Here is a 27524-nt window from a genome sequence, read left to right as displayed (position 1 = left end):
TCAGGCTCCTGGTGTGAACGCTCCCCATCGCTGCTGCGGTGGGTGCTCAGTCAGCGTGCTGCACGTGATCCTGATTTCCCTGCTCTGCGCTCCCTTTTCAAGGGAGTGTAGCCAGAATAAGACAAATTGCTTCCTTGTTTGAGTGACTTTTGGCTGATGCTTTCCCCCCAAGCTGTAGTGTTGGCTCGACTTCTCTTGCAGCAGTGGTGGCTCTGGGCTGTGCATCGTCAGTGCTTGGACAGGCCCCCGGAGCAAATTTGGGGAGAAGAGCTCAAAGCACATTGCAGAGCTGCTTCCCACGGTGAAGAGAGCTTGTGCTGTGCAGGCAGCCATTGCATGAAGCTGAGATGTCTTAGGGGAGATAAATCTCAGCTGCAGTGCTGCCAGGGACCCCTCTGTGCCATGCTTGAAGCGTGGCATTCCCAGGAGGGTCTGCCTGCAGGACGGTGTGCACTGGCACTTTGACAGCTCAGGGAATGGCATTGTCTCAGGCTTAGCTGGGGATCCCAGCTCTCCAAGCTGGGGCTGTAACTCCATGTTGTCTAGGTATGCTTAAAGGGATCCTGCAGCCTTGCAGGGAATGGGGCTTGTCTGTGTGTGGGGTCCAGAGGTGAGTGGCTGCTCTCCCGTTGTGCCTGGAGGCTCATGGCTGCTGTCATCACATGTCACTCTTGGTATTGACAGGTGCATGGTGAGGGCAACCACAGGAGCTGGCACATGGTGGAGAGTCCAGAGGCTCCACTGAAATCCCTCTGGTTGGCACTGGTGCCTGTTTTAGAGCATTTTCCACCCTGTCCATCCCAGGTACTGCCAGGCCCCCAGTAAAATTTGGAGTTGTAGGGGGAACAGCAGCTCTTTGCATAGAATAGTAGAGTGTGTCAGCATCCCTTCACTCACTGTGACACAGGTGGTGGGTTGGAGGTAAAGAACACTTCCTCCCTGCGGGCCCCTAGCCCCTGGGGCACATGGGTAGGGCCTGAGTGGTGGCTTCCACAGAGCTTTCTGGTCCCAAGCATGCCCTTCTCTCAGCCTTCCTTCTCTGCAAATCACCTTTAGTGGGAAAAACACAACTGCTGCTCAAGGAAACCTTTCCCTGGTGGTGGGGACTCTCCGAGTGCACTATGAGAGGGGGAGCAGGTCTGGAAGCAGTTGGAGGATGGTGTGGGCTGGCACCAGGAGTGGGGAACCATCAGTGCTAAGAATAGACAGTTTATCCGCATCCCTCCCCCTGTGAAGGGTGCTGGAGGCACTGTGCAGCAATTAACACGAGTTTGTAATAACACTGCTGGCAGCGTGGGAGACTGGTGCTGCTGAGCTCCCTGGCACACACCTAGCAGGTCCCTGGCATATGAGGCACTGCTGTGGGGCAGCAGGACAGAGTCCTGGGTGCTGGGTGTGGAGCCCCGGGATGGGGAGAAACGTGGGGCCGGTGCTGCTCCTGGCTCCAGTGGGTTAGGCTCCTTTCCCAGGGAAGTTTGAAGGAGCAGGTAACAAGGCCAGCAGAGGTGGGGCAGTATTGGTGTGGAGAGGAGCAAGCTGAGGGCTGTGGCAGGGCATGATGCTGTCTCTGTACCCCTGACTGCAGTGAGGGTGACCCTGGGGAGCTGACACAGTGGGCTGGGGAGATCAGGATCACCCCATGCTCTCCACTGACTTAGCAGGATGCTGATTCTGGGCATGGGAGACCTGGGGAATGAAGGAGGTCATTGTGTTGTTGTCAGAGCCATGGCACCCTCTTTAAGCAAAGATCCCTCTTTAAGCAAATGCTGCCACTCACCATGCACAGCTCCATCTTTGGGGCGTGGGGGGTTTGCTTTGGGGTGAACATCACCTGGGCAGCTGATGCTACAGGCTGAAGGGACCCCAAAATCTGTGACATGTGTGTTGGTCTTCAGCCCTGCCTGGGCTTCTATTGCAAATGCTGCCACGATTTTCAGGGTGAAGCTTGCCCAGTTCCTGGTTGGACCAGCAGCCCCAGGCACCCCAGGAGTGCTCACCCACCCCGCTGCCGGGGCCTGCAGGTGCAGGGAGAGCCCGAGTCTTGCGGGATCCCGGTGATCAGATGTGCTTGTTTCCGTCTCCCCGCAGGCTGCTGCTCCTGGTGCCAGAGTGAATTTGGCACCTGGCCCTCCTACGAGACTGGGGAGGGGGAGAAGAAAGGCCAAGCCCTCCTCGCCGCAGGCAGGAGATTCAATTCTCCCTGGGTGTGCACAAAGAGCGTTTATCTCCAGAGCAAAGCCCTGGTAACCACGGGGCAGAGCGTGAAGGGCTGATTAGGGGCTGTTCGAGGAGGGGTGCTGGGGTCGCGTGCAGGCACTTCCCTTCCCATTTCCAGGCCTTTCCATGGTAATGGCTCCTATTCTCCTCCGTTGTTAGGACGTCACTCACACGCAGCTCCAAAGACATCTGTCAAAACACGTCTCCCTCTGTCCTTGGCGCTCCCAGGGAAGAGGGATCCGTTGGCCCCATAATGAGCCTGACATCAATTAATCATCAGCCTTAAAAATTAGCATCGTGGCAGTACATGTTGGAGGAAAACCATTCCCCAGTTGGAAGCAAAAATAGCCTGTGTTATCTCCCTCCTCCCGTGGGACGTGGCAACAATAGATCCACTAACGAGTCTGGAACTTGTTAAGCTGGGTTTGCCCCCCGAGGTGCTCTGCCTCCTGTCCAGTCTCTTCTCTTGACTGGCTCTTGAGGGACCCTCTTGTGCAAGGGCTGATGACCTACCCTGGGGTCTGGCCCTGCTGTCAGCTGGACGCTCGTGGTGTGCATCCCTCAGGCTTTGCAGAGAGCCCAGGGTATGCTTGCAATGCTGAGCCCCTTCCTGAAGCTGTGTTTGGAGGGAAGCAGCTGTTTCAGGATCTCGCTCTTCTGGAGTGAAGGATGCTCATCCCTGGGTGGTGCTGCTGGGCCGAGATGGGGGTTCAGCTGGTGCCTTGAGGATATGTCCCACTCCGGGAGAGCCGTCCCTTGTCCCTCTGTAGAGTGACAGCTCTGAGGACTGGTGGTGCCCACAGCTCAGTGAGTGCCAGCTCAGATATTCAGGAGCTCGGCAGCAGGCTGGAGGTTTCCAGAGACACTCTGTCTGGGGAGTGACTGGGGCACCTTCTCTGGAGGCTCATGATGAGCTGCTCTTTGTGCCTGTGCCATGCTGGAATTTTCCATGCTCGGAGCTGCTCTTCCTTGCATCCAGGCGAGCTGTAACCCCAGAGAGCAGCTCTGCTGCCTGTAGCTGCCTGCCACTCTTGTTGCCTACCCCGGGTATTTGGGAGATGAGGAGCCCCCATCGGCAGCTGTGTTTTGGGTCCATTTGGCTGGCTCTGATCTCTCAGTGTGGAGCAGCTCCATAGGCTGCCAGGGAAGCTGGGGAGGACATTTTGCATTCCTGCTGGAGACACATGAGGACTCTGGCTGGTCTGGTGATGGACAGACAGACCATGTGTCTACCAGAACCCAGCTGAGGCCGGGGAGAATTGTGTTTGCAACGCATTGCTCTGCACAAAGCTCTCAGTCACAAGGCGAGGGGGACAAAAGGCTCCCTGTTCACTCCGTCCCAGTGGGTGCAATTCCAACAGTTAAAAAGCAAATGTGAGTTGTTTGTCTCTGTGAATATAAAGCTTCCCCAAGCATGGCCGTATTCTGGCTGGGAATGGGAAATTTGGCTCTGCTAATGACTGACTGTTCTGCAAAACAGAGCCAACTTGAGCCAAGAGCTGCCTGGCCAGGCCCTTCTACACTGGCCCTGGTGCAGGGATGCAGGCTGAGGAGGGGAGAGGCTCTGGGGACTGATAAATGCCCTTTCAGCCAGGCCTGGGCACCCAGTGGGGAGCAGCAGGGAGGGACAGGTGTGAGGACCTCGGCCTCTTGTACACAGGGGTGACTGCCACCCGTGAGCACCCTGCCAGTGCCTGGGACCATCTCCCGTGCCCAAAGGATTCATTATAATCAACAGCAGGGAGCTCCAGGCAGGGGGACACCAGACCTTTGATTTGGGGCATCTGACTGAGAGTCCAAGGGCTACTCACAAGGGCCTGGGGTGAGCATGGGTCTGGGAGGAATGACTGAATCACCTGCTGCACCTGGGCTTGGGGTGTAGACACATCCCCACCGTCTCCATGGTGATCCCCAGCAGTGATGAGGCTGTTGAGATGGCATTGGTGCTGATGAGGAACGTGCCCTGTGTCTGCCTGCACGTGGCTGCCCTGTGGGGGCCTGTGGTGCTTGACCCCCATGTTCGTGGCAGCCAAGCCATGCTGAGCACAGCCCGTGGGCATCTCTACCTCCCTGTCCTCTGCTCGGCTCCACGGGTCACAGGGACTTTGGAGAAGGGCTGTACACAGTGAGGGAGGGTCATTATGGGGTTAGGACATGGCTGTGACCTGCACGGGCCCTGTGCAGGATTCCCCATGCACCCACATCCCCCCTCCTCCACCAGGCAAAGCTTGGAGCGAGAGCTGGCGACATCCCCAGATGCAGAGCACATCTGGAGGGCACCAAAGCAGTTAAGTGAAGGGCTGATTTGTGCTATAGAAACCCGCAGTTCCTTCCTTTGATCTTCTGAATCAGCCCATTGCCTTCCTCATATAAAGCCCCATTTATCTCTGCTCTTCCCAGTAAGTTTGAAGGCGGTCGCGGCTCGTGGCTCCTCGGCAGCAGCGAGGAGCCCAGCTTTCTCTTCCGCTGAAGCAGAATCAGGTGAAATCTCTATGGCAACTGGCAGATGACAGGGAGTCTTGTTGCCTTGGAAATGAGGCAAGGCAAAAAAAAACCCACCCAAAAAGAGCCATCTGGAATTTTGAATTTCCACAATGTCCAACCTGCGTCTGGTGATGCATGGGGAGGGTGAGCCCGCTGCTCTGGGGCCTCTGTGCCGGGGCCTGGCTGTGCTGTTCTGCCTCACCCTGGGGAAATTAGGGCTTTTTTCCATTTCTTCCCCACTTTTTGGCTTTCTTTGCCTAGGGTCTGCAGCATTGCCCTGACCATCTGCTGGTGGCTGTGGGAAAGGTGTTGTGTGTGGGGTGTTTGGGGTGCTGAAACCAGGCTGGACACAGCTGTGCCGTGTTGGGGGCCAGCATGGCACTGGCACACCTTGGTAATGCAACACTGTGAGGAGAATGGCAGGCTCCAGGGCAAGCTGAGGCATGGAGTGCTGTGTGACCAGTCTGACCCTCCTCTGTCAGCTTAGCACAAATCTCAGGTGCAGTGACCACTGGTGACACTGTGCCCAGGGCCTTGGGGCTGTCAGCAGGGAGTTAGTGTCACCGTGTGTGACTGCCACTGTGTGTGCCAGTGGCCAGAGGCTCGGGGCACCCCTTGGAGCATTGATTTAGCCTGTTGACCTGCCATCCCCTTCCTTCCCAAGCTGCACAGGTGTTTCCATGGATTATTTTGGAGAGCTGGGCACAGGAGTGTTGGGATGCTCCCAGCTCCTCTGATGCTGTCAGGAGCAGCTTTAGAGGCAGGTGTGGCTCTGGGATGTGCAGTGCCTTGTGCAGGAGCAGGGTCTTTCCCAACACAGGGGATTTTGGGCTCCCCTGGCTCATCAGCACAGAGGAGCAGAGGGCAGCATGTCCAGTGCCTGGACATGGAGCAGCTAGAGGCTCTGGATCTGGAAAAGGAACTGTGGTTTGGATGTGCAGGTGGGGTAGTTTGGGGCCAAGCACAGCATCCATTGAAAGAATAACCCACAAATGGGCTGGAGGCCCAGTCTGGATCTCTCCAGTGGGTTCACTTGGAAACTTGTGTGTGGGAGAGACCCAATTAAGCAGATTTATTGCTGCTCTAGCCTGAGAAAGTCTGAATCCCTTTTAAAAGCTTGGCTCACTGGAGCCAGACGGGGTCAAGGCTCCAGGTCTCTCAGCCCTGCCCTTGTTACGAGCAGTGATTCGCGAGGCTTAGCAGCCACGATCGCCCCTAAAGTGCTGATTGGGCTCGAGTCCCAGCCTGTCACTGCTGCACTGCTGCTTATTGTCTGCTCTCACCTGCCAGCAGGGGGGTGGTGGCCCCCTCCCACAGCGTGGGACTGCCCCAGCCTGCACTGGTGGCAGTGGGGATGGTGTGGGGATGGGGATGGTGGTAGTGATGAGGATGGTGGTGGTGGTGATGGGGATGGTATGATGATGGCAGTGATGATGGCTGCAGTGGTGAGGATGTTGGCAGTGATGGGGATGGTGGCAGTGACGGGGATGGTGGTGATGGGGATGGTGTGATGATGGCAGTGATTGTGGCTGCAGTGGTGAGGATGTTGGCAGTGATGGGGATGTTGGCAGTGATGGGGATGGTGGTAGTGATGGGGATGATGGTGGTGATGGGGATGGTGTGATGATGGCAGTGATGATGGCTGCAGTGGTGAGGATGTTGGCAGTGATGGGGATGGTGGCAGTGACGGGGATGGTGGTGATGAGGATGGCGTGATGATGGCAGTGATTGTGGCTGCAGTGGTGAGGATGTTGGCAGTGATGGGGATGGTGGTGATGGGGATGGTGGTGGTGATGAGGATGGCGTGATGATGGCAGTGATGCGGGCTGCAGTGGTGAGGATGTTGGCAGTGATGGGGATGGTGGTGATGGGGATGGTGGTGGTGATGGGGATGGTGTGATGATGGATGGCAGTGATGCTGACTGCAGTGGTGGGTGCAGTGATAGAGTCAGTGGGTGCTGGCAGGGAATTGGCTTCCTCCCCCTCTGCAGCCACCCTTGGAGCCTTCTGCAGAGCTTTGAAGAAGTAATTTTGAAGAAGGGTCTACCAACATGTGAGATACAGGGTGGTTGTGCCAAACCAGGGTCCTGTCACCTCTCTGACTGGCTCCACAGGGGCTGGTGCTCCCTTGGAGACTTGAGCTCTGTGGGACACATGCTACCCGCACAGTGCTGCCTGCTGGAACCCCATTAAGACTTGTAACTCCCCCAAGACTTGCTGCTGGCCTCAGGATGCAGGGCTGGCAGCCAGCTCTCTGCTCACACCAATGAGAGCAATTAAACCAGGAGTGCTAATGTACCTTCTGGGTGGGGCAACAGGTTTGCAGGAAAGAGTGTGATGCTTTCCCAGGGCACTGAGCAAGTGTGGAAGACATGCTCTGCCCAGCTTGGGTGCCCTGGGACATCTCCAGAGAGAGAGAGGGGTGATTTGGGGCTACTGGTACCTCCTTGGTGGGAGCACACAGGAATTGCAGGGATGGGACTGAGCTGGAAAACAAGGCCGACACTGCAGGCTTGGCCACCACCCCACAGAGCCCTGTGAGCCATCTCCAGTGCTCATTGTGCCTGTTCAGGAGCTGTTGGGGGAAAAACCCCAAAACCCCAAAGAGCAGAATTGCAGGTTGCAACCATCCCCCTGCCCAGCCATCCAGGAGTGGGAATCAGCTGGATGTAATAATGCAAGATAAAGGCATTTACTCCATTCAGGAAGACTCAGTACCCAGATGCTGGTGATCACAGTCACAGGCTGTGGGGTGTGAGTGTGGAACCCACAGGGCTCAGTGAGGGTCACACTGGGCTTGGGCTGTTGGGTTTCCCCTCTGGTGGTCTCCAAGTGCCAGAATGGAAGGTTTTCAAGAAAAATACCAACAAAACGCTGCCTCTGCTGATGCATTTATAAACAGCACTGGGAGCAAGGACTGGGGCAGATGGAGGGAACAGTGTGGATCTGCTCAAGGGTTCATGGAGCTGGGGAGCGTGGTGGGGCTGGAGGAGGCTCACAACCCCATGAGAATGGGTTTTACTGCAGAGTTTATAAGTGGATTTTTCAATGCACTGGAAGGAATTGAGCAAGCAGTTAAAAATTTTTTCCAGCCTGGGGAAATTCGTTACAGCTACTGTGTAACAGGGGCCCACCGGAATGACTGAGGAGCACCAGGCAGCCTTTCTTGGTGAATTCCTGATTGCTGTTGAAATCTTTACTGGGTCAACAGGAGTCCTTTCCCAGTTGGATCCTCTGAAGTGAGACCATTTGGGTCACGGGGGGCAAGAAGACACAAGTGTGAGTGCCACGCTGATGCTGAGTGAAGACAGGTGCAGATGGTGCACCCATGCGAGCCTGGCACCCTTGTGCCAGTGTTGGTACCATGTCCTGCTGTCTGCATGTGGACACGTGGGCACAAGGTGATAGGTGATACACAGGCATAGGTGATACATATGCACACACATCTTTTTGCTGCCATGTGGCCCCCACCTGAATGGTTCTAACACACACACACACGCGGGTTTCTGTGCACAGACACGTGGGGCACACGTGTCCCACGGATGCAGCCCTGCCTGGCCCCAGCAGGAGCTGGTGGCCACATGCTTGTTTGAAATGAGCTGTCAGAGCCATTTGGAGTTGATTATTTTCTCATTCCTTGATGTACTTGGCCACGTTGGCAGCACCCGGCTGCGGGGCCATGGCTGCACCCCGACACGCGGACAAAGGAACTGCCACCGCTTGCTTTGGGAGGTGACGGGGAGAGCTGGACATGAGCACAACCTGGAGCTCCCCAGCCTTGTCCAGCCATGGTTCTGTGCTGCCTGTCACAGTCAGACTCACAGCGAACAGTGCTCTGCCCTGAGCCAGCCATTCCAGCACATCTCTGTCCTTCCTCCTCCTGCTCTTCTTCCTCCTTGGCTGCCTCTGGCCCTGCATCCCACCCTGCAGATGCTCCTTGTGGTGGTGGTCCCTGCTGCAGCCACAGTGCCAGGCTGCTGAGTGTGGGTGGTGGTGGTCAGCACTGGAAGCTGTGCTAGGGAGTGATGCAGGTGAGGGGATGTCAGGGGTGGGCTGAGGCTTCCTGCCTCAGTTTCCTTGTGTGCCAAGTGGAGCTGTATCATATTTGCTGATGTTGAAGAGAGCACTGAAAGGGCTCAGTTGAGAAAGGGATGTTGAGCGAGAGCTCTCAGTTGAGTGAGAGCTGCTCAAGCACAGCAGAGGGTATAGGCAAGTGAAACCCAGCCTGGAACAGGGACAAGTGATTTGGGCAATGGGGTCTGGTGACCTCCTAGTGGAGGGCCTGGGGACAGTGGCTGCATCTCAGGGCTGCCCTATGCATGGTCAGAACAGGGGGCAAAGGGCCAGAGGCAGCACTCTCTTCCCTCTGTAACAGCAGGATGTTTGGAGCCAGCAGGGGCTGAGGGGCTGCAGGCCAGCCTGGGGCTGGGGCAGGGACACATCAGTCCCTGAGCCTGCAGCTCAGGAGTGGGGAGTGCTGCAGAACACATCCCAGCCGTAGCTGCCGGGAAAATGAGCCTGGCCTAGGCTGGGTGTCCAACTGACCCCGCCACAGCAGGGGCTGAGCCTTCTCTGATGCTCCATGCTCCAGCAGCTGGAAACATCTGGCTGCACAAGCTTACTAAATCGATGTGGGGAGGAATCCAGCGCTCTCCTGTTGCTCCCACACTTCAGCCTCCCCCAGTGGCTCTGGTTTTGAGTCAGTTCTGGCATGCAGTGACTCAGTGAGCTCTGAGCCAGCCCCTGGCCCCTTGCTGTCCCTGGGGAGCAGACTGCAGGAGTCCCTGTGTCACCACCTGGACAGCACTGTGGGGGCACATGGTGGCACTTCAGTGCCAGCAGCAGGATGTGTGCAAGAGGTGGGTGAGCAGCTCTTCCTGTCCCAATTTGGTCCTTTTGCTGGGTGAGAGCTGCTGCTTTTCCTGGAGTCCGGAGTGACCTGGACTGTCATCCAAAAACTGGCGTGATGTCACGCAGGCATGGATGGTGAAGGGGGCAATGGATGAAGCTGGGGATGTGGGTCGGTGCCATTGCCCTGGAACTCCTGTCCCTGTGCCCTAGGATGCTGCTTTTGACCATTGGTGCCCCAGCAGCAGAGCAGTGCAGGGAAGGTGCTGCCCCTGTGCCGGCCCCTCGGTCAGGGCAGCTGGGGACACAGCCCAGGCTCGCCCCACTGCTCCTTGGATGGGGATGGCTGTAGCAGCCCTGCTGGCAGTGGTGCCCGGGGAGGAGGCAGTGCCAGGCCCCAGCTGGCTCTGTGCCCAGGGGAATGGCTGCGGGTGGCCATGGGGGAGGCAGACAGAGTTTTGGGAGGGAGCCATGCCCGGGAGGAGCACGCTGCTGAGCTGGCAGGGCTGGGAACCACTGCTGGCGCCAGGGGACAACAGTGACTCTTCACGCCATCCCACCCTGTCCTGCCCAAGCACACAGGGGCATGGCACTGCTGGGGTGTGTGTGCCACCTTCCCTGGCTGCAGGAGCTGAGTCTGGGTGACAGCACCCACCAAATGGGGCCAGGGTGAGGGACCTGAGGGTGCCAAGTCCTTCCCTGCATGGAGAACCACATGGGGACACTGGTGGCTGTTGTATTGCTGTTCTCTGGGGTTCAGGGAGCCCAAATCTCCCATTGGCCTACACACTACAGTGTGACAGCCGTGGACTTGGCCACAGGTTCTGAACCTGCCATTTCAAGCCTGAAAATCCACCCTTGCAGGCACTTTGAGGGCAGGACCTGGCAGCTTTGAGGTGCCAACACGATCCTTTCTGCCTGTCCCACCAGTCAGGCATGGTGTCCCCTTGTCCCTGGCTGCAGAGCAAGGTCGATGCCACCCTTTAGCACTGAGGGCCTCTCGAGCCTCCCCTGCACCCTGGTTCTGTGCATGCTGCTGCCTCAGCTCCATCCCTCTCCTGCACTGCCTGTGAATCCCCATCCTGTGGCTCTGGGGGCCACTTGGAGCTTCTGTGCCTTTGGTGAACTCCTCCAATGGTGAAATAGATGAAGCTGGGAATGTGGGTCAGTGCCATTGAAACATGCACTTGGAGCTTCTGTGCTTTTGATTAATTCCTCCAATCTCCACAATGGACATTTAATAATGAGTTAATAATGACTTGTGTCCTGCTGAGCCAGGTTCTGGGAGCTGGACTGGGGTGATTTGGCATATGCAGGGATGGATGTGCTTATGCTCTGATGTGGCTGGCTACATTGGTTGCCCTGTGGGCTCACCAGCCCTTTCACCTCATCTACAACTGACTTTAACCTGCTTGATTGAACCCGTCTCATCGGGGCTGTTCCTGCTTGTCACCCCCTTCCAGGCTCACACGTAAATCAGAGCTGCTTCACTGGTCTGAGGTGCTCCTGCCCTGGGCAGGTGGGCAAGGGGAGCCAGGGGATGGAGCAGCATCACCTCTGGGTGCTGCCTGTGGCATGGCCAGAGTGTGATGGGGACCAAGAACACACAAGGAGCCCTGCTTGAGCACTGGCATGTGGCTGTGCCTTTGCTGGGGTGTGTGTGCTGGCAGTGTCCCCCATGCCCATGTCCCTGCAGTTCACACGGTGCCGATGCCATTGCAAATCCTGAAACACTGGTTGCCACGTTACATTAGGAGGAGCCACATCCCATGTCCCTGATACCTGCTGTCACTGCAGATCTGTGGCAGGCTGCCGCTGAAAGGCCTGAAATCAGGGATCAAAGCTGCAGTGGCACGGCTTTTAGTGCCCAGGGTGCACGTGAACGGGACAGGGTCGGGGCTGGAGCCATGGTTCCAGCCCACACCACTGCTGGGACTGTGCCAGGAGTGACCCCCCTCCTCTGTGCAGGTGTCTCTGGGGAGTGTGCACACCTCTGTGTGTGCAGGTGTGTGTGCATGTTTGTGGATGTGCCTGATGTATCTGCACATGTGCACAGGCAGTTGTGATGTGGGGAGATGCATGTGCACATGTGCATTTGGGGGGGGCATGGCATGTACACAACCGTGCCATGGGTGTGCACACCTGGAGAAGTCCCAGGGCGGAGAGAACTCGGGGGTACTCAGCTCTGGGCTGTGCCTGTGGGGTTCAGTCCCATCAGCTGCTCCAGCCCTACACAGAAGCTGCCATTCTTCCATGAGTGGGGCTCAGTGTCCTCCACTCCCCTCAGTCCTGCTGGCTGCACACCAACTGATGCTGCTCCAGCACCCATGTTCCCAGGCTGGAGCACCCCAGGGGCCTGGGGGATGCAAGGGCAGGTTTGGGGACATTCTTCTAGGAGTGTTGCTCCTGTCACCTGTGTGGGTCCTGTGGCCCCACTTGGTCTCTGCCAGCTCATCCTTTCTGGACTAGACATCACCATCCCAGCTGCCTGCTTGGGAGTGGCATTTCAGGGTGGTGCAGCTCCAGCCTGGTGCCATGTCCCTTCCTGATGGGCAGAGCCAGGGCTGTTGGTCATGGCCACCAGCAGAGGGGTGCACCGTCCTTCCATCCATCCATCCATCCATCCATCATCCATCCATCCATCCATCCATCCATCATCCATCCATCCATCCATCCATCCATCATCCATCCATCCATCATCCATCCATCCATCCATCCATCCATCCATCCATCCATCATCCCTCTCTCCCTCCCTCCCTCCCTCCCTTTAAAGCCATCACCTTGTCTCTCCACAGACCCCGAGTCCCAGAGGAAGAGGACAGTGCAGAATGTACTGGACCTACGTCAGAACCTGGAGGAGACCATGTCCAGCCTAAGGGGCTCTCAGGTGTCTCACAGGTGAGGCCCCAGCACCAGACCCCCTTCCCCACAGTCAGTGTCCTTCCTGGGGTGGATGGGAAGCAGCTCTGCTGCTGGTGAGGGCCATGTGGGTGGGAGGGAATCAGTGGTGCTATGTGACCTGGGGACCCTGTGCCTGGAGGCTTGGAGAGAAGCCCCCAAATCCGTGGGGTGTCGTGTGGTGCTGCAGCAGAGTCCTGTCCCTGAAAGTGCTCTGGGACTGTAAAGGCTGGGGAGTGGTGGCAGTGAGGGGAGCTGACAGAGCAGAGAGAGGGGGTGAGGTCTGTTCCCAGTGGTCAGGTGACCCTGAGTGGACCACCAGAAGTGAAGGTATCACCTGTACCCACCCCAGTTTGCACCAGAGGCTTTCTCTGCTCTGTGTAGGGTGATGATGGAGGAACTCTCAGCCAGAGCCCAGGAGCAGAGGTGGGGGTACCCTGGGGTTGGGGACAGGGTGAGCAGTGAGCACTGCGTGGAGGGCCAGAGCATGGTGTCTGACACACATCTGGGACCGCCTGTGTCCCCCTGGCTCACTCACTTGAGGTCTTGCATGGTTTCTGTTTCACTCTTAAGGATTTTAAGGTTGTGTGGGTGTCAGCCGGTTGGGAAAGTGGAGATGCGGGAACATCCTTCTCCTGGTGTGTGTTGCCACCTCGTGGTCTCTCTCGATGCTGTTTCTTGTCTTGGAAGAGACAAAAAGCAGCAGCTTCCTCCCACCTTTCACCCACCATTCACTGTTACAGACCTTTCATGTCAGCCCTCAACCAGCCTTGCCCAGGACGAAGCAGCCCTTTGATCTCCCTCTTCATCACCTGAAATTTCTATCCCTTGCTCGCCCTTTCTGTGCTTTCTGGATATTTTCTGAGCCTGGAGCAGCAGAGAGCTGTGGCAGTGGCATTTGCATGGGGCCACAAAAATATTTTCTGAGCTAGCCATTTCCTGAAACGATCCATTACAGCTCTGCCATGCCTTTGCTCAGTGCAGGAGCTGGGTCAGAGCCCAGCACCTCTCATGCCAAGCCAGGGCTGCATTGTGTTCATTTCTCTTTCATCAGTGTCAAATTCCACCCCCCCTCCTCACCCCAGCACTCAGCTCCTTCAGAAATCCTCCTCGGTTCAGGTCTTAGGAAAATAGGGTGAGGACATTAAGGGTGATTAAATTAGCATTGCTGGTGGGATTTGACTCTTCACTATCACCTCCTTTCCTTGATGAGCTGGGAGTGCATCACATGGTGGATGCCTCAGCTGCATTCCTGCCACAGAGAAAAATGGTTATGGATAGCCCAGGATCCCTACCCTGCACCCTGTCCCTTTCAGCGGGACTTAAATATGTGAAGATCTCTCTTACCCCATGGCAGCTGAATTTATTTGGAAGTTTTTTTTTATTCCAGTAGCCCACAGCAGCCTCAGCAGCTCCCTGCATCCCTCCAGGAGCTCCTCTGCAGCTGTGAGCCAGATTTTCCTTTCCCAAAGCTGTGTCAGCTCTTCCCTGGTACGTTGTAATTACACACGTACCCACTCATTCTGCTCTCGGGAACACTTCCTACAAGTCTGTCCAATAGAGATGTCATCTGCAAGTTCTCTGGATGTGTCCTGTAGCTGCTGCTTTGGGCTCTCTATTCTTTCCACAAACTATTCCTCAAATTTCTCTTGTTATCCTCACTGAGTTCTTCCATCCAGTGGCTGAGGGCTCAGTCTTTGCTGTTGCCTTGTTAGGGCATAATGTTATTCCTGAAAGATGTCACCGTACTCCTGGCAGCAGGGCTGCATGAACTTCCTTGAGGCTTAGAGAATCATGGAATCACAGAGTCACTGAGGAGACTTAGAGGACACTTGGAGAAAGTCTCTGAGATCATCAAGTCCAACCATTTCCCCAGCACTGCCATGTTCACCACTACATCACATTCCCAAGAGCCACATCCACAAGTTTTTTAAACACTTCCAAGGATGGTGGCTCCACCACTACCCTGGGCAGCCTGTGCCAGTGCCTGATGACCCTTTCAGGGAAGAAATTTTCCCCAATATCCAACCCAATATCCTCCCCTGGCACAACTTGAGGCCATTTCCTCTTGTCCCTTGTTCCCTGGGAGCAGAGCCCGACTCCCCTCTCCTGTCAGGGAGTTGTACAGAGCCAGAATGTCCCCCCTGAGCCTCCTTTCCTCCAGGCTGAGCCCCACAGCTCTCTCAGTTGCTTGTGGTGCTCCAGCCACTTCCCCAGCTCTCTTGCCCTTCTCTGGACACACTCCAGCTCCTCAATGTCTTTCTTGTCATGAGGGACCCAGAACTGAACCCAGAATTTGAGGTGAAGCTTCTGTTCCTCCTGCTCAGAGACATGGTTGGCATCTGCTGTGAGCTGCCAGCAGCACATCCTCAAACAGCCTTTGTGCTGCCGACAAAAACAAAACCCTTTTAGCTGCCCCTTTTAGTTCCGCTTTAACAAACTTCCTCGATTTTTTCTAATGTAGTTCCCTGTTTTAGATTCAGTGCTGCAGCCTGGGTTTGGCTTTGGGTGCTCCTGCAGGAACGTTTAATCCGAGCTAGGGAATAATTTACTAATAGTAGTGTTTGGAGCCAATTTGAGGACTGTGGGTTCCCAGGGAGCTTCTCCAAGAAGGAATAATTTCTCGTGGCTAAATTTAGTTTTAGAATCACTGTTTGCCCAAAATATACCCTGAGAGGCGCAGGAAATGATGGAACTCCCCATTCCTGAAGCACTTGAGGGCTGTGGGCTGGCTGCAGAGCACTGTGCTCACAGAGCCCCTGGAACTGGGCAGCCCTCTTGGGCTCTTCTTTCCTGCCCAGATGTGGGGGTTCAGTCTGCAGGGGTTCAGTGTCAGGTGTTGCTGCAGGGACTGGTCCTGGCTCTGTCCCTTGGCATCCTTTCACTCACAGCCTCCACTCCCTGGCATGGCCCACTGTCACATTCCCTGGGATCAGTGCTACCACCCCAACTTGTCCTCTCCTGGGTCTGATGTGACCTTGAAGTAGCAGATGGGGGAGAAGTGGCTGAGCAGAAGCAGCCCAGACATGGAGGAGCATGTCTGGGCTTTCCACTAAAGTTGTCCTATTAGAAGATGCTGGATTTTAGGGCCAGTCTCCAGAACAGTGCTGACCCCTCTCCCAGGTGTGTTTGCCACCAGTCCTGCCCTGGCCCTGCTCTGAGGTGGGTGGACAGGGCTGTGGTAGAGTGTTGCCTTTGTGGATTGACTTGAGCGCAGAGCCCCCATCACACCCCATGTCTTATTCCACGGTCCCTGGGGAGACATGGGCATCACTAAACACTAAACACCACGGTGTGCATGTCCCAGCAGGGACTGTGGGACACAGGGCTGGCACCAGGCAGGGAAGGAGGGGACTGTCCCTTGCCAGATGAGATGGAGGGGGTCCCTGCAACCATAGTCCCGGGAGCCTCTGGCCTTGCCTTGCTGCCTCCAAACGGGCAGATTTGGTATCTGAGCACTTGCAGACCCAGTTCTGGGGGGGTGAGGCAGGGCACAGATCTCCACTGCCCCCTGTGCCCTGCCCTAACTCCCTGACTGCCTGTTCTCACAGCTCCCTCGAGATGACCTGCTATGACAGCGACGAAGCCAACCCACGGAGCGTCTCCAGCCTCTCCAACCGCTCCTCCCCTTTGTCCTGGCGCTACGGGCAGTCCAGCCCCCGCCTGCAGGCCGGGGATGCACCATCGGTTGGGGGCACGTGCCGCTCTGAGGGCACCCCGAGCTGGTACATGCACGGCGAGCGAGCGCACTACTCGCACACCATGCCCATGCGCAGCCCCAGCAAGCTGAGCCACATCTCCCGCCTGGAGCTGGTCGAGGCGCTGGACACGGACGACGTGGAGCTGAAGTCGGGGTACATGAGTGACAGTGACCTGATGGGGAAGACGCTGACCGAGGATGATGACATCACCACGGGGTACGTGCCCGGGTTGGGGCTCTCCGGGAGGTTTCACCCGCTCCTGTTGGGCCGGCAGTGGGGGAACGGCTGGCACAGTGCGGGTGGGTGGGGTGGTACATAGGTTACAGCCAGTCTGGGGAGGATTGGATCGTGTCCCCACATTCCAGGAGATGCTTCCCTGCCAGCAGTGCTGGTGGTACTGGGCCAGCTGGGTCTTCTTGGGGCTGATGGGCTCCTGAGCATGAATGAGCTGCTCTCCCATGATGTGGAAAGTGTCCAGCTTGATCTGGGTGTTCCTGGAGCAAGGAGCTGAGAAAAGTTCATGGCCTGTAGCTGCAGAAGCCCTCCTCCAGAGTCCTGCTGGGGTGAATGCTGCTGCTTTCAGAATTCTCTTCAGTTTACAGCAGTCAGTCTGAGTGGCTTCCTGTCACCCAGGCACTGTGGACATGTCCTGTGGGACTCCTGGTGGTCCATGGTGGGATGAGCTGGGTCAGATCTCAGCACCCCAGTGAGAACTAGGCACTGAGGTGTCATTGACTATGGATGATTCCACATGGAGCAGGGTGTGCTGCTGAGCAGGGTCCCTCCTTCTGGGACCCCCATTGGCCTCCAGCCCTCCACCCATGGGGCCAGGGGCATCTTCTGCCAGATGGGCACAACCCAGCCCTCCCAGGGCTCATGTTTTCTTGCCAGATGTGTCCAGCTCCTGCTGCACTGCTGAGGTGCCCCTGGCTCTGGCAAGGGTCCAGGGTTTGAACAGGTTGGAGGTTTCCTGTTTCAGCTCAGGAGAACATAAATAACTTGGGTGTTTGTGCTGTCCCAGAGCCTGATGAGGTATTTGGCCTCCTGACAGTGCTGCTTTGGCCTTCCTGGGGTGGCTGTAGCCATGTCAGTTTGGTGCAGGATAGAGCACAGCCTGTGGCTTCACACCCATCCTGGGGCCAGTGCTCCCCAGGTATGGCCTGCAGGTGCATGCTGCAGTTGCAGGGGATGCACCACTGGCTATCTGCAGTGCCCCTGCCGTTCTCCACCTGTGGGCTGAGGGTGTCTGAGGCATTGTGGGTGTCAGACCCATCCTCCTCATGGCTGTGTGACCTTGGGGGCTGCCCTGTGCTTGTGAATGAGGGAGCCTTGTGCCTGTTCGACATGGACCCTCCTGCAGATCTTAACCTATTGCTTGGCAGCCAGAGGTCCCATGTCACCATGTTCTGCCACTGGACTGTGAGGTGTGATTGGCACTGGGGTGGATTTGGACTGCTCCCCATCTCCTTCCTTTTCTCATCTTGGTGCTGCTCAGGAGGATAATCTTGGGGTGCCCTTGGCTTCAGAGGCAATGCCAGGAGGGGTGACTGGAGCAACACTTTGTCTCCATCAACCACTGAGCAGGGGGAGTGTGGGCAGTGTCAGGGACCCACAACAGCTCTGCTCTGCAATGCTATGTGCAGGATTTACTTCTCCTTCAGGAAGGTACAAGCTTTGGGGATGGATGTCTGCATGGAGGAGCCTCTGTGAGGCCCTGGCAGCACCACAATCCCCCAGTGTGGGTGAGGCTGTCAGTGCTATGGTGAGCTGAGCCATGGTCAGGTGCCACAGTTCCTATTCCTGTGCAGAGGCCCCAGCATGATGTCCTGGATGTGCCTGGAGTTCTCTGCCATGCTGTGCCAGAGACAGACTGGGTGCTTTGTGCTGGGTACCCTCCCAAGCAGGGGTGCAGGAGTGAGCCAGGGCAACACAGGACCCCCTTATCTGCAGGGAATATCCTGGGGATCAGCCATTTCACCGGGGTCATTGTGGGCACAGGGCCATGTAATGACCTACACAGCTTCACAGCTTCATCTCCCATGGCCCCACAGCAGGACTTGGGGCTTCTCCCAGAATGGGCAGCCTGGTGGGGTCTCTGTCCTAGAGCATGCCTCTGGCTGGGTGCTGGGGTACGCTGAGGTGCCCTGTCCTGCACACTCTGAGTGCAGAGCCCAGGAAGTAGAGCAGGGGCATTCTCTTCTACCAAGAGCCAGATGAGACAAGGAGCTGGCCAGGAGCACTCACCCAGCACAGCCCCTCACCCAGACCCCACTCACCCAGCACAGCCCCTCACCCAGACCCCACTCACCCAGCACAGCCCCTCACCCAGCACAGCCCCTCACCCAGACCCCACTCACCCAGCACAGCCCCTCACCCAGACCCCACCCACCCAGCACAGCCCCTAACCCAGCACAGCCCCTCATCCAGCACAGCCCCTAACCCAGCACAGCCCCTCATCCAGCACAGCCCCTCATCCAGACCCCACTCACCCAGCACAGCCCATCATCCAGCACAGCCCCTCATCCAGCACAGCCCCTCATCCAGACCCCACTCACCCAGCACAGCCCCTCACCCAGCACAGCCCCTCACCCAGCACAGCCCCTCATCCAGCACAGCCCCTCATCCAGCACAGCCCCTCATCCAGACCCCACTCACCCAGCACAGCCCCTCACCCAGCACAGCCCCTCAGCCAGTCTCCTCACTGGCTCTGACCTAGAAAGCCAGCAGTGCCCCAGGCCCCATCTCCCGGTGCTGTTAATGCACCGGGCAGGAGCCGTGTGCTGCAGCTGGGGCCAGCAGCCCCCAGCCCGCGCCGCGGGGCAGCGTCCCCCGCTCTGCGCCGGCGCACGCCCCAGCTTGTAGGGCAGTAGGTCAGGGACGGCTGAGAGGACACGGTGACACATTCCTGTTGGAGACGTGTGGGGCTGTGGGATGCAGGCTGGCATCCCCGTGGCTCGGCAGGGGAGCAGACTGGAAGGAGCGAGGGCTGAGGTAGGTGAGACACGGCCGGGCAAGGGCACTGCCCACAAGGTATTGAGGTGGATTCAGCTGGGGGGAGGTTGGGGTGAGCCCAGCCAAGAAGGCTGTGGGGGACTTGAGGCCTGGCTCAGAGAGGGAGTGGGATGGTCAGGTCTGAGCAGGGATTGGCTGGGGACACCTGAGACCCCAGCAGCATCCCCAGCTGTGCCTGCATCCATGGGCATGACACTTGCCACTCCCCTCTACCTGCTGCTGCTTTCAGGGTCTGGAAATCTCTGGCTTTGGCCCTGTTTGGCAGCACATACCTTTTGTTCCCAATGTCACCATATCCTCTTTGTGCACTGCATCAGGTCAGGGACCTGGCACTGGGAGCACCCACCAGGATGTGTCTGGGATGACTGAAGGGATGGAAGGGATGCTGCTGCTCTCCTGCCTTGTCCTGCCTGTCCTTGGGGCCTGGGCAGGGCATGAGCAGAGATAGCACCCAGTCTTGGGCTGTTTCTCCAACACTAAAACATATTCACTCCCTTCCTTGGTCAGCTCTGGTTCCCACCCACCACCATTCAGTGCCATTTGCTATTCCCTGCCCTGAGGCCAGTTCCAGGAAGGGTACAGTGCCACCAGTGATGCTTTCCCACCCATCGAGGCTGGGGTTGTGTCCTGAACAGTGGAGGTCACCCCACCAAGGTCACTCCACCTGGAGCTTCCCCAGGGACATCTCTGCATAGCCACAGCGTGGGTGCCTTTGTGTGCAGATCTGCATGTGAGCCAGGCAGTGGTGAGGAGCACGGAGCGGGATGTGCAAGCCAGCTTTGGCCTGGTTTTGTTGTGGCCATGTTCTGAATGTCTGAGCAGTGCCACCACAGTGTGGTTGCGTGTTGGTGTGTGCCCAGAACCTGACCTGATGTGGTGTGTCATGAGTAGAGGCTCAGCACTGTCCTTGGGTGTTCCTTAGGGCCACTTGGGCCGTGGTGGGAGTGAGTGGAATGCTGCAAGGCTTTGCTGCAGTCGGGAGCTCGTGGGGTGCAGAGGGAGCTAGTGGGGCTTGCTGCTGAGTCAGCACCTTCTGCTGCGGTGGCTGCGGGAGCAGTGCCGGTGTGTGTGTGCTGCAGGGCTGTGGTGTGGGAGTGTAGCTCTGGAGCCAGTCCCTGGGGCTCTGCATGTCCCTTGGGGGAATCTTTGTGCAACCCTGGGACTGCTGTGATTTTAGGATGTCCTTTTGGATCTCATTTGTTGGAGGTAGAAAGGGAGGCAGCATCAGCACCCACAGCAGCAGTGGCAGCATCTGCACCCTCGTGAGCTGAGTACTGCCCTTACTCTGCTCACAGGCATGAAATGGAAATTTTAGAATTGGGAGCACAGGGCTCGTGTGTCTAGCCCATGGCACACCCCAGGCACTGTCCCAGGTCACTGTGACGGTGCTGCTGGCAGCCAAGCACTGCAGAGCCTGTGGTCCCCCCCAGCAGGGCTGGGGGCTGCCAGCAGCATCCTCCCAGGAAGGATGCTCTGGAGCTGACACCCGCTGCGCTCCGGCTGGCCCGGCTCCGGCTTCCTTGCAGCTCCTTGGGCTCAGCACAGCCCGTAGGAGGGAGCAGATGTTTGGCTCAGCTCCCCAGGAGCAGCAGGGGAGCAGCCGCCCTCCTCCTGCTCCGAGCAGGATTGGCGCTGGAGCCTGCTCTCTTCCCTCAAATGCCCCTCACTCCACTTTGGCTAGTCCAGGATGATCCCGTGCCCTGTCCTAGTGAGCCCATGAAGTCATTCCTCATCAGGGACATCCCGTGGGGCATGGCTGTGGCCCTGCACGTGGCCTGGCGTGTGTGTGGGACCCTGGCTGGCCAGGGAGCAATGTTGTATAAATATTTGCTGGTCTGCACCACGTGCCGGGCTTGGCGAGTTCCTCCCTCCAGCTGGGTACAGGGGATGCTCCCAGAAAGGGACCCTGGGACAACACTGGGCACTGAAACACTTTACTATGCGCTGCTTTCTAGAAATTCTGTCCTTTGGGATTTGGGTTGAGGCACCCACTGCTGATCCCTGACCCCTGGGGATGTGACAGCAGCTGCATGAGGCATGTTTTGGGCAGGGAATCCTGGGGTTGTGAGGCTTGGGGTACCGGGCACCTCAGGGTCAGTGCACGCCCAGGATGCGAGAAGCTGCTGGCCCCTGTGGCTTGTTGATGAGGCTGGGGCAGAGCCAAGTGCAGGGTTGGACCTCACACACCCATGTGCCCTGGGGAAAGCTGCTGGGGAGAATCTGACCCCCAAACCCACCTGCATGCCATCTGGGGACCTCAAAGGCTTTGCCATGTGCCATCCTGCCACCTGTGGAGGGGCCTGGCCACTGTGGACCGAGGTGTCCGAAGTCACCGGCTTGTCCAGACAACAGGAAAAACAAGGATTTCACAAGCAGGCTGAGTCAGGCTGCTCCCCACCCCGGCACTGCCCTGGGACTCCCTGAGCATCACACGTGGCCTCTGCAGCCCTCTGTGTGCTCCAAATGTCACCAAAACTGCCAGTGGAAATCCCCACACCGGAACATTTCCTCTGGGGTTTCTGTCACTCAGAGGGGGGGTGGGAGGGCAGAGGGGTGACCAGAGCTCAGCCAGGAGTGTGGTTGGCATCCATGGCTGGTGTCACTGCAGCAGGCAGTGAGTGCTGGCTGACCCAGCCTCGCTGCTGCAGGGAAATCAGACCCCACTATTACTGCCGGGCTGGGCTGGAGGCACAACCTGGCCATGGGTTCCCCCTGCAGGGACCATGCACGCTCAGGGGTCCTGTGGCAGAGTTCCCTGCACCCCTCAGGGACCTGGGGGTCCAGAGATCGGAGGCAGTGCTGCCTGGAGAGTGGGGTCCTGAATCAACTGCAGGATGTGATGTTGATCCTCTTCTGCTGGGTGAGCTCAGGCAAGTCAGATCCCCCTTCCCTACCTCAGTTTCCCCATCTGCCAGATCTCTGCAGACCCCTGTTCCTTTGAGTGCAGCTTCGGAGAAAGGTGCCAGATCACAGTACCCAAAATCCAAGCAGGAGACACCTAGGGTCAAGGTAGCCTGACTCTTTGTAGGGGCTGGAGTTCTCTGAGGGGGTACCTGGGGGTTTGGGAGGGGTCCTGGAAGATACAGAGGGGTTTAGAGGGCTGTGGGGATCAGGGAAGTCAGGGAGTGTTGTTATGCTCTGGTTCCTGATGTGGATGTGAGGGGGATGCAGAGCCTCGCCCTGCCCACACCCATGGGGAGCTCCCAACCCCCTCAATGGGATTTATGAAGCTAATTGTTTTTTCTGCCCCATTAAGTGGAGGAGAGGGGGAGGATGTGAAGAGCCCCGGCTGTGCCTGTGCTTGCCTCGCTGCTCCTATCTCCAGTCACAGCATGAGGCTGGGAGCAGCAGTGCCACAGAGCCCCCTTAATGCTGGTGATCTGCTGATGTGGGGTGTGGGACCCCCTCAGCGCACACACACCCTCCATTTGTTCCCCTGCCATAGGTGGAAGGGGCCAGGGCAGACCAGAACTTGCTTCCATCCAGGGTGGGCTTCAGGCTGGCAGTGGGGATCTGTCTGGACCAGCCTAGCAGGGACATGAGTGTGGGGAACCCTGGCTGGTGCCAGTGGGTCTGGGTGCTGTACAGGCAGGTGTCTGTGCTGGTGTGAGACAGGTGATGCAAGGAGAGTTCAAAACCATCCAGCTCCAACAGCAACCTCTGCTGAGAAACGTGCTGGGGGTAGTCCTCTGTCCAGGGCTCAGTGCCTGTGCTGGCACCCAAGGGTCTGCAGTGATTCTCTGCTGTCATCTCACACCAGGCCTGTGGCTCTGGTGGGGTCAGAGCTGCCTTCCTGAGGGGCTGCAGTGCTGGGCCGTGCCAGGCTGGCTCCCTTGCCACCCGGGATGCCCAGATTTGGGCCCAGTGGAAGCTGCTCTGAGCATTGCCTGAAGCAACTGTGGAGGGGCTGAGGCAGCCAGGCAGGAGAAGAGGGAAGGGACAGCGTCCAGCATCACGCCAGGCCGGAGGGACCGGAGGGACGCGGTGCTGGACAGGCTGTGTCACCGAGGGCTGGCTGCACCACCAGCCCCTGGCCACCAGCTCCTGCCAGGGCTTGGTGGGTGTGGGCACGAGCTGACCAGGGGCTCCAGGGATGGTCCGGTACCCCTGTCCTGCCATGCCATGCTGTGCTGTACCATGCCCTGCTGAGGAAAGCCCTGTGTGGTGAGTGAAGGGGCAGTGGGGAAGGAGCCAAGAGGCGTTGCCGTTGCTTCAAGGAAGGAATTACTTATTTCCCAGCTTGCAGGGACCGGGTCTATCTTGCCAAAGCTGCAGTTAACTCTCTCTGCCCTCCGTGGCTGGGTTGGTGAAGTTGTCTTTGCTGTTACCATCCTGGTGAGGACCCAACCCTGCAGCATGGCTCTTGCTGTGATGCAAGAGAGAAAAAAAAGGACAAAAATAGGGGTTTTGGTCAACGAAAGGAAGAGTGGGGCAGGCCATGGGTGTCCTTTCTGATGATGAGTGCCGGGGATGCTGGGAGCAGCTGTCCCACGGTGGGACCCACATGGGAGGGAAGGTGATTCCTTTGGGGAGAGAGAACAGGATGGTTTGGGGGGCACCGGTTCCAGGCCCAGTGCTGAGGAAAGGCCTCTGGTACCATACTGTGGGCTGGACCGGGGGTCACCGGTGCGGTGTTTGTCGATGCGAATCGTGGTTTGGGGGCTCTGCGGGCATCTGGGGGGACACCGGGGGACACCGACAGGGACGGGGCCGTGGGCTGGGGACAGAGTGCGGGGACACGGCCGCGGGGCTGGGGCGGGCGGGGCTTGGAGCCGGGACCCCGGTCCCGTTCCGGCGAGGACGGGGAGGGGCCGAAGGACGGCGGAGGGGGTCCGGTGCCGCTGTCGCTTTAAGGCGCGGGCAGCGGGGCGGTCCCGCCGCCCCCCGCCCCTCTCGGCTCCCGGCGGGGCCGCGCCGCGGGCAGCACGATGCTGCGGGCGGGGAGGCCGCGCCGAGCCCCGCGCCTCGCCAGCAGGTACGGCACGGGCACGGAACGGGCACCGGCACCGGGCGGGGCCGCGGCCGGAGCTCGGCCCCGGCAGACAAAGCCCCGCGCCCCGGGGCCGCTCCGCGGGCGGTGCTTTGTCTCGGCCGCGCTGCGGGGTGGGGGGAAAAGGGGGGTCGGGGCAGCGCGGCCGCGCCCGGCACCGCGGCATCGGGGCACCGGGGCGGCTCCCGGGGGCCTTCCCATCCTCCGCCCCGGCCCCCGCCCCGCACCTGCAATACGGCCGGGCCGACCCTCCGCGGGGCTCCCGAGGCTCCGGTGCCCCCGGACGTCGGGGCTGACCCCGGGGCTGCCGAGCGCAGGGCTCCGAGTCGGGGCGCGGCCGGGGCGGAGCGGAGCATCCCCGCGGACCGCGCCGGGGTCCGAGTCCATCCCCCGCTCCCTACCGGTGCAGCCGCCTCCCCTCGCCGGGGCTGGGGCCGGGGTGCTCATCCCCGGGGCCGTGCCGGAGCATCCCGCCCTCGGCGGTCCCGTCCGCCCGGCAGGATGGACGCGCTGCCCTTGAGCATCACCTCCGGGAGCTGCCGCGGGGCTGCGTGCGGGTGGGTTCGCTGCGGGATCGTCTGTAGGAGCTGGAGAAGGCTCTGGGTAACATGGAGGGGATGGAGCACAAAGCAGGGGGTCAGTTTTGCCCCGGAGTGCCACTCTGATATGGCTGCTCCCCGTTTGCGGGTTCAGGGGGGCACTCAAGGTGCCAGGGCTCGGCCGTGCTCCAGGAGTTTGTGCTTGCTGAGGGGCCAGTGATGCTGTGGTTGAGGCTTTGCTTGCTGTGCTGCCTATGGCACACACGTACCAGTTTGGGGGATCCCTCAGTCACCAGCCATGTGCCCCATAAGAGAGCCAGAGACACCCTCACAGTCTGCAGCTGGCCCCCAGCCTCACCCCATGGTTTTAGTGATTTTGGGATGTGACCTTTTGGGATGCTGTCTTTTCTTGGCACAGGGTTGTTGAGGATTTGGAGTCACCTCCTGCCTTGGCTTAACCTCTGACCCTGTGCCCCTTTCTCAGTGGCTGGGATGCCTGGGGCACTGGGGGTGTCACATGCGTGCCTGGGAGAGTTTGGGGTTTCTCTGCCTGGCCCCAAAAGCCATCAGCATCACATGTGGCCCCAGCTGTGTTGCCATAGGACACAGCCCTATGAAGCCTGGCTTCACTCCTGGCACTGCCTGCTGCCAGGTAATGCCAGGCTGGGTAGGAGCTTTGCTGCAAGCTCTGGGGTGGGGATTTCCATCCCAGTGGGGAACTCAGCCTAGGTGTAGGACTGGTGGTGAGACATGGCTTGGATCTGAGTAGCCCAGCAGCACATCCTGAGTGCATGTTCCTATTGAAATCCCTTCCTGGCCAGCAGCACCTGCTGGCTCTGTTCCAGAAGCTGCTGTGGGGGCACAGGGAGCTGTGTCCATCCTGGCTCTAGCCTGTCCCTGATGGAGGGAGCAGGACATGCAGTGCAGGTCTTACGGTGCTGGAGCTGCTTTTGTTGCTCCTTCTTGAGCTTTGGGTGTTGGATGGGGATGGTGGTGGCTGTTGCTTTTGCTCTGCCCCTGGTGTTGGGGCTCTGTGTTTAATGGGCTTGACTTGCAGTGCTGTGGCCTTGATGTAGAGGAACAGGCATCTCTTGCAGGGACTGGGGCTGGCTGCAGCTCCCAGCTCTGCTCCCCGCTTCTGCACCACAGCTTGTCACAGAATCATGGCATGGTGTGGGTTAGAAGGGACTTAAAAATTCATCTTGTATCACTCCCTGCCATATCCAGGGGCACTTTTCACTAGACCAGGTTGCTTCAAGCCCCATCCAACCTGACCTTGAACATTTCAGTTATGGGGCAGCCACAGCTTCTCTGGGCAGCCTGTTCCAGTGTTCCCTTGGCCTCTCACAGGCCCTTGGAGGCTGCAAGGCCTCACCAACCTCAGCTGCTGACCTGAAAGGTGCTGTGCTCATCCTGCTGGAAGGTGCTCCATGCCTGTCTGTGCCACATTGCCATGGACACAGCCCCATGCTGTGCAGCCAGCCGTGCCCTTGGGGCACCCAGGCAGCTGCTGCCCCACTGAGGTGCTGACTGATGGCCCTGCAGATGGGCTTTTGCACCCTTGGCTGAGCCAGGGCATGGAGCAGCCACCTCAGCACAGCAGCAGATCCCAGACTTGCTGCCTCTGGGGGCTGGAGAGGGGCAGTAGGGTGCAGGGTGTGGGGATGACCCCAGGAGGGGTGAGTGCTATGGGGTGGTTGGCTTGTTTATTCCAGCAGTCCTGCCCTTTTTGACAATCCTGACCTGTCTCCAGGGTCAGAGCAGGTTTCCAGGGGACTGTTTCCAGCTGTGATGCTGCCAGCCCTGTGGCGTGGGTGCTGGCTTCCCTGAGCTGCAGACGTCTCTCCATCCCCGCCAAAGCTCCACAGAGCTTTAATGGGGAGAAGCAGGGTCACTGAGGCTCGTGTGCCAGAGGAACACGAGCCCATGCCAGGCTGGGCTGGAGCCAGCCATGGGCCCTGCATGCCGTGTCCCTGCCATGGACACTACCACAAGCTGGTTTTTGCCCCGGCAGCACCTGGAACAAGGAGATCCTGTGGGTGGTGGGACCCACTGGGCTGAGCAGGGGAATGATGCTGTCTCTCCCTCACAGCTGGGATGAGAGTAGCTCCATCAGCAGTGGCCTCAGCGATGCCTCTGACAACCTCAGCTCGGAGGATTTCAATGCCAGCTCCTCTCTCAACTCCCTGCCCTCCACCCCCACGGCCTCGCGCAGGAACTCGGCCATAGCGGTACGTGCGCTTTCCAGCACCTATCCCAGCTCTCCTGCCACCACCTCGGTGGCAAAGAGGGCATGGAGGGTGCCAGTGTAAGGAAACAAGGGTGGCACGGGGTGTGTGCTGCATCCTTCTCCCAGCTGGCTGATGTTCTCTGGGGATGGGTTTGGGGTGGGTGCCAGGAGAGCCCCTGACTCTGCTCTGCCCCCAGCTGCGCACGGACTCGGAGAAGCGCTCACTGGCAGAGAGCGGACTCAGCTGGTACGGTGAAGGTGAGGAGAAGGCACCCAAGAAGTTGGATTACGACAGCAGCAGCCTCAAGATGGAGCATGGCTCCTCCAAGTGGCGGCGGGAGCCCTCAGAGGGCAGCGAGGAGGGGCCCAAGGGTGGTGAGCTGAAGAAGCCTGTCAGCCTGGGCACCCCAGGCTCCCTCAAGAAGGGCAAGACTCCTCCAGTGGCTGTGACCTCTCCCATCACCCACACAGCCCAGAGCACCCTCAAAGTGGCAGGTAAAAACCAGTTTGGGCAGTGTCCAGCTCCTTTGCTGGGGAAAAGGTTGGGTGGTGTCTTTGTGTGCCTTCCCCAGGCATGTGGGCCATGGGATGACCTGTGGTTGTGC

The 27524-nt window shown here is 58.6% G+C and overlaps 1 protein-coding gene across 3 annotated transcripts in view; it reads left to right on the top strand.

The window, feature by feature from the left end:
- Positions 1 to 27524, top strand: part of NAV1 (neuron navigator 1) — a 74380-nt gene that overhangs the window by 32223 nt on the left and 14633 nt on the right. For 2 of the 3 annotated variants that reach the window (XM_088066973.1, XM_014258897.2), the window contains exons 5-8: positions 12345 to 12447; positions 15999 to 16364; positions 26782 to 26920; positions 27117 to 27414. In XM_088066973.1, coding sequence (XP_087923099.1) covers positions 12345 to 12447; positions 15999 to 16364; positions 26782 to 26920; positions 27117 to 27414 — 906 coding nt within the window. Of the gene's footprint in view, positions 1 to 12344; positions 12448 to 15998; positions 16365 to 24058; positions 24136 to 26781; positions 26921 to 27116; positions 27415 to 27524 lie in introns of those variants that run through there. The other variant, XM_088066974.1, reaches the window with a different exon arrangement.

This window comes from Pseudopodoces humilis, chromosome 26, assembly GCF_049639895.1.
Source record: "Pseudopodoces humilis isolate 2021_Gansu_Grassland_sample_001 chromosome 26, ASM4963989v1, whole genome shotgun sequence".
In the NCBI taxonomy this organism is placed as follows: Eukaryota; Metazoa; Chordata; class Aves; order Passeriformes; family Paridae; genus Pseudopodoces; species Pseudopodoces humilis.
The sequence above is the reverse complement of the archived record's forward strand: the minus strand, read 5'-3'. Positions and strand labels throughout refer to the sequence as shown.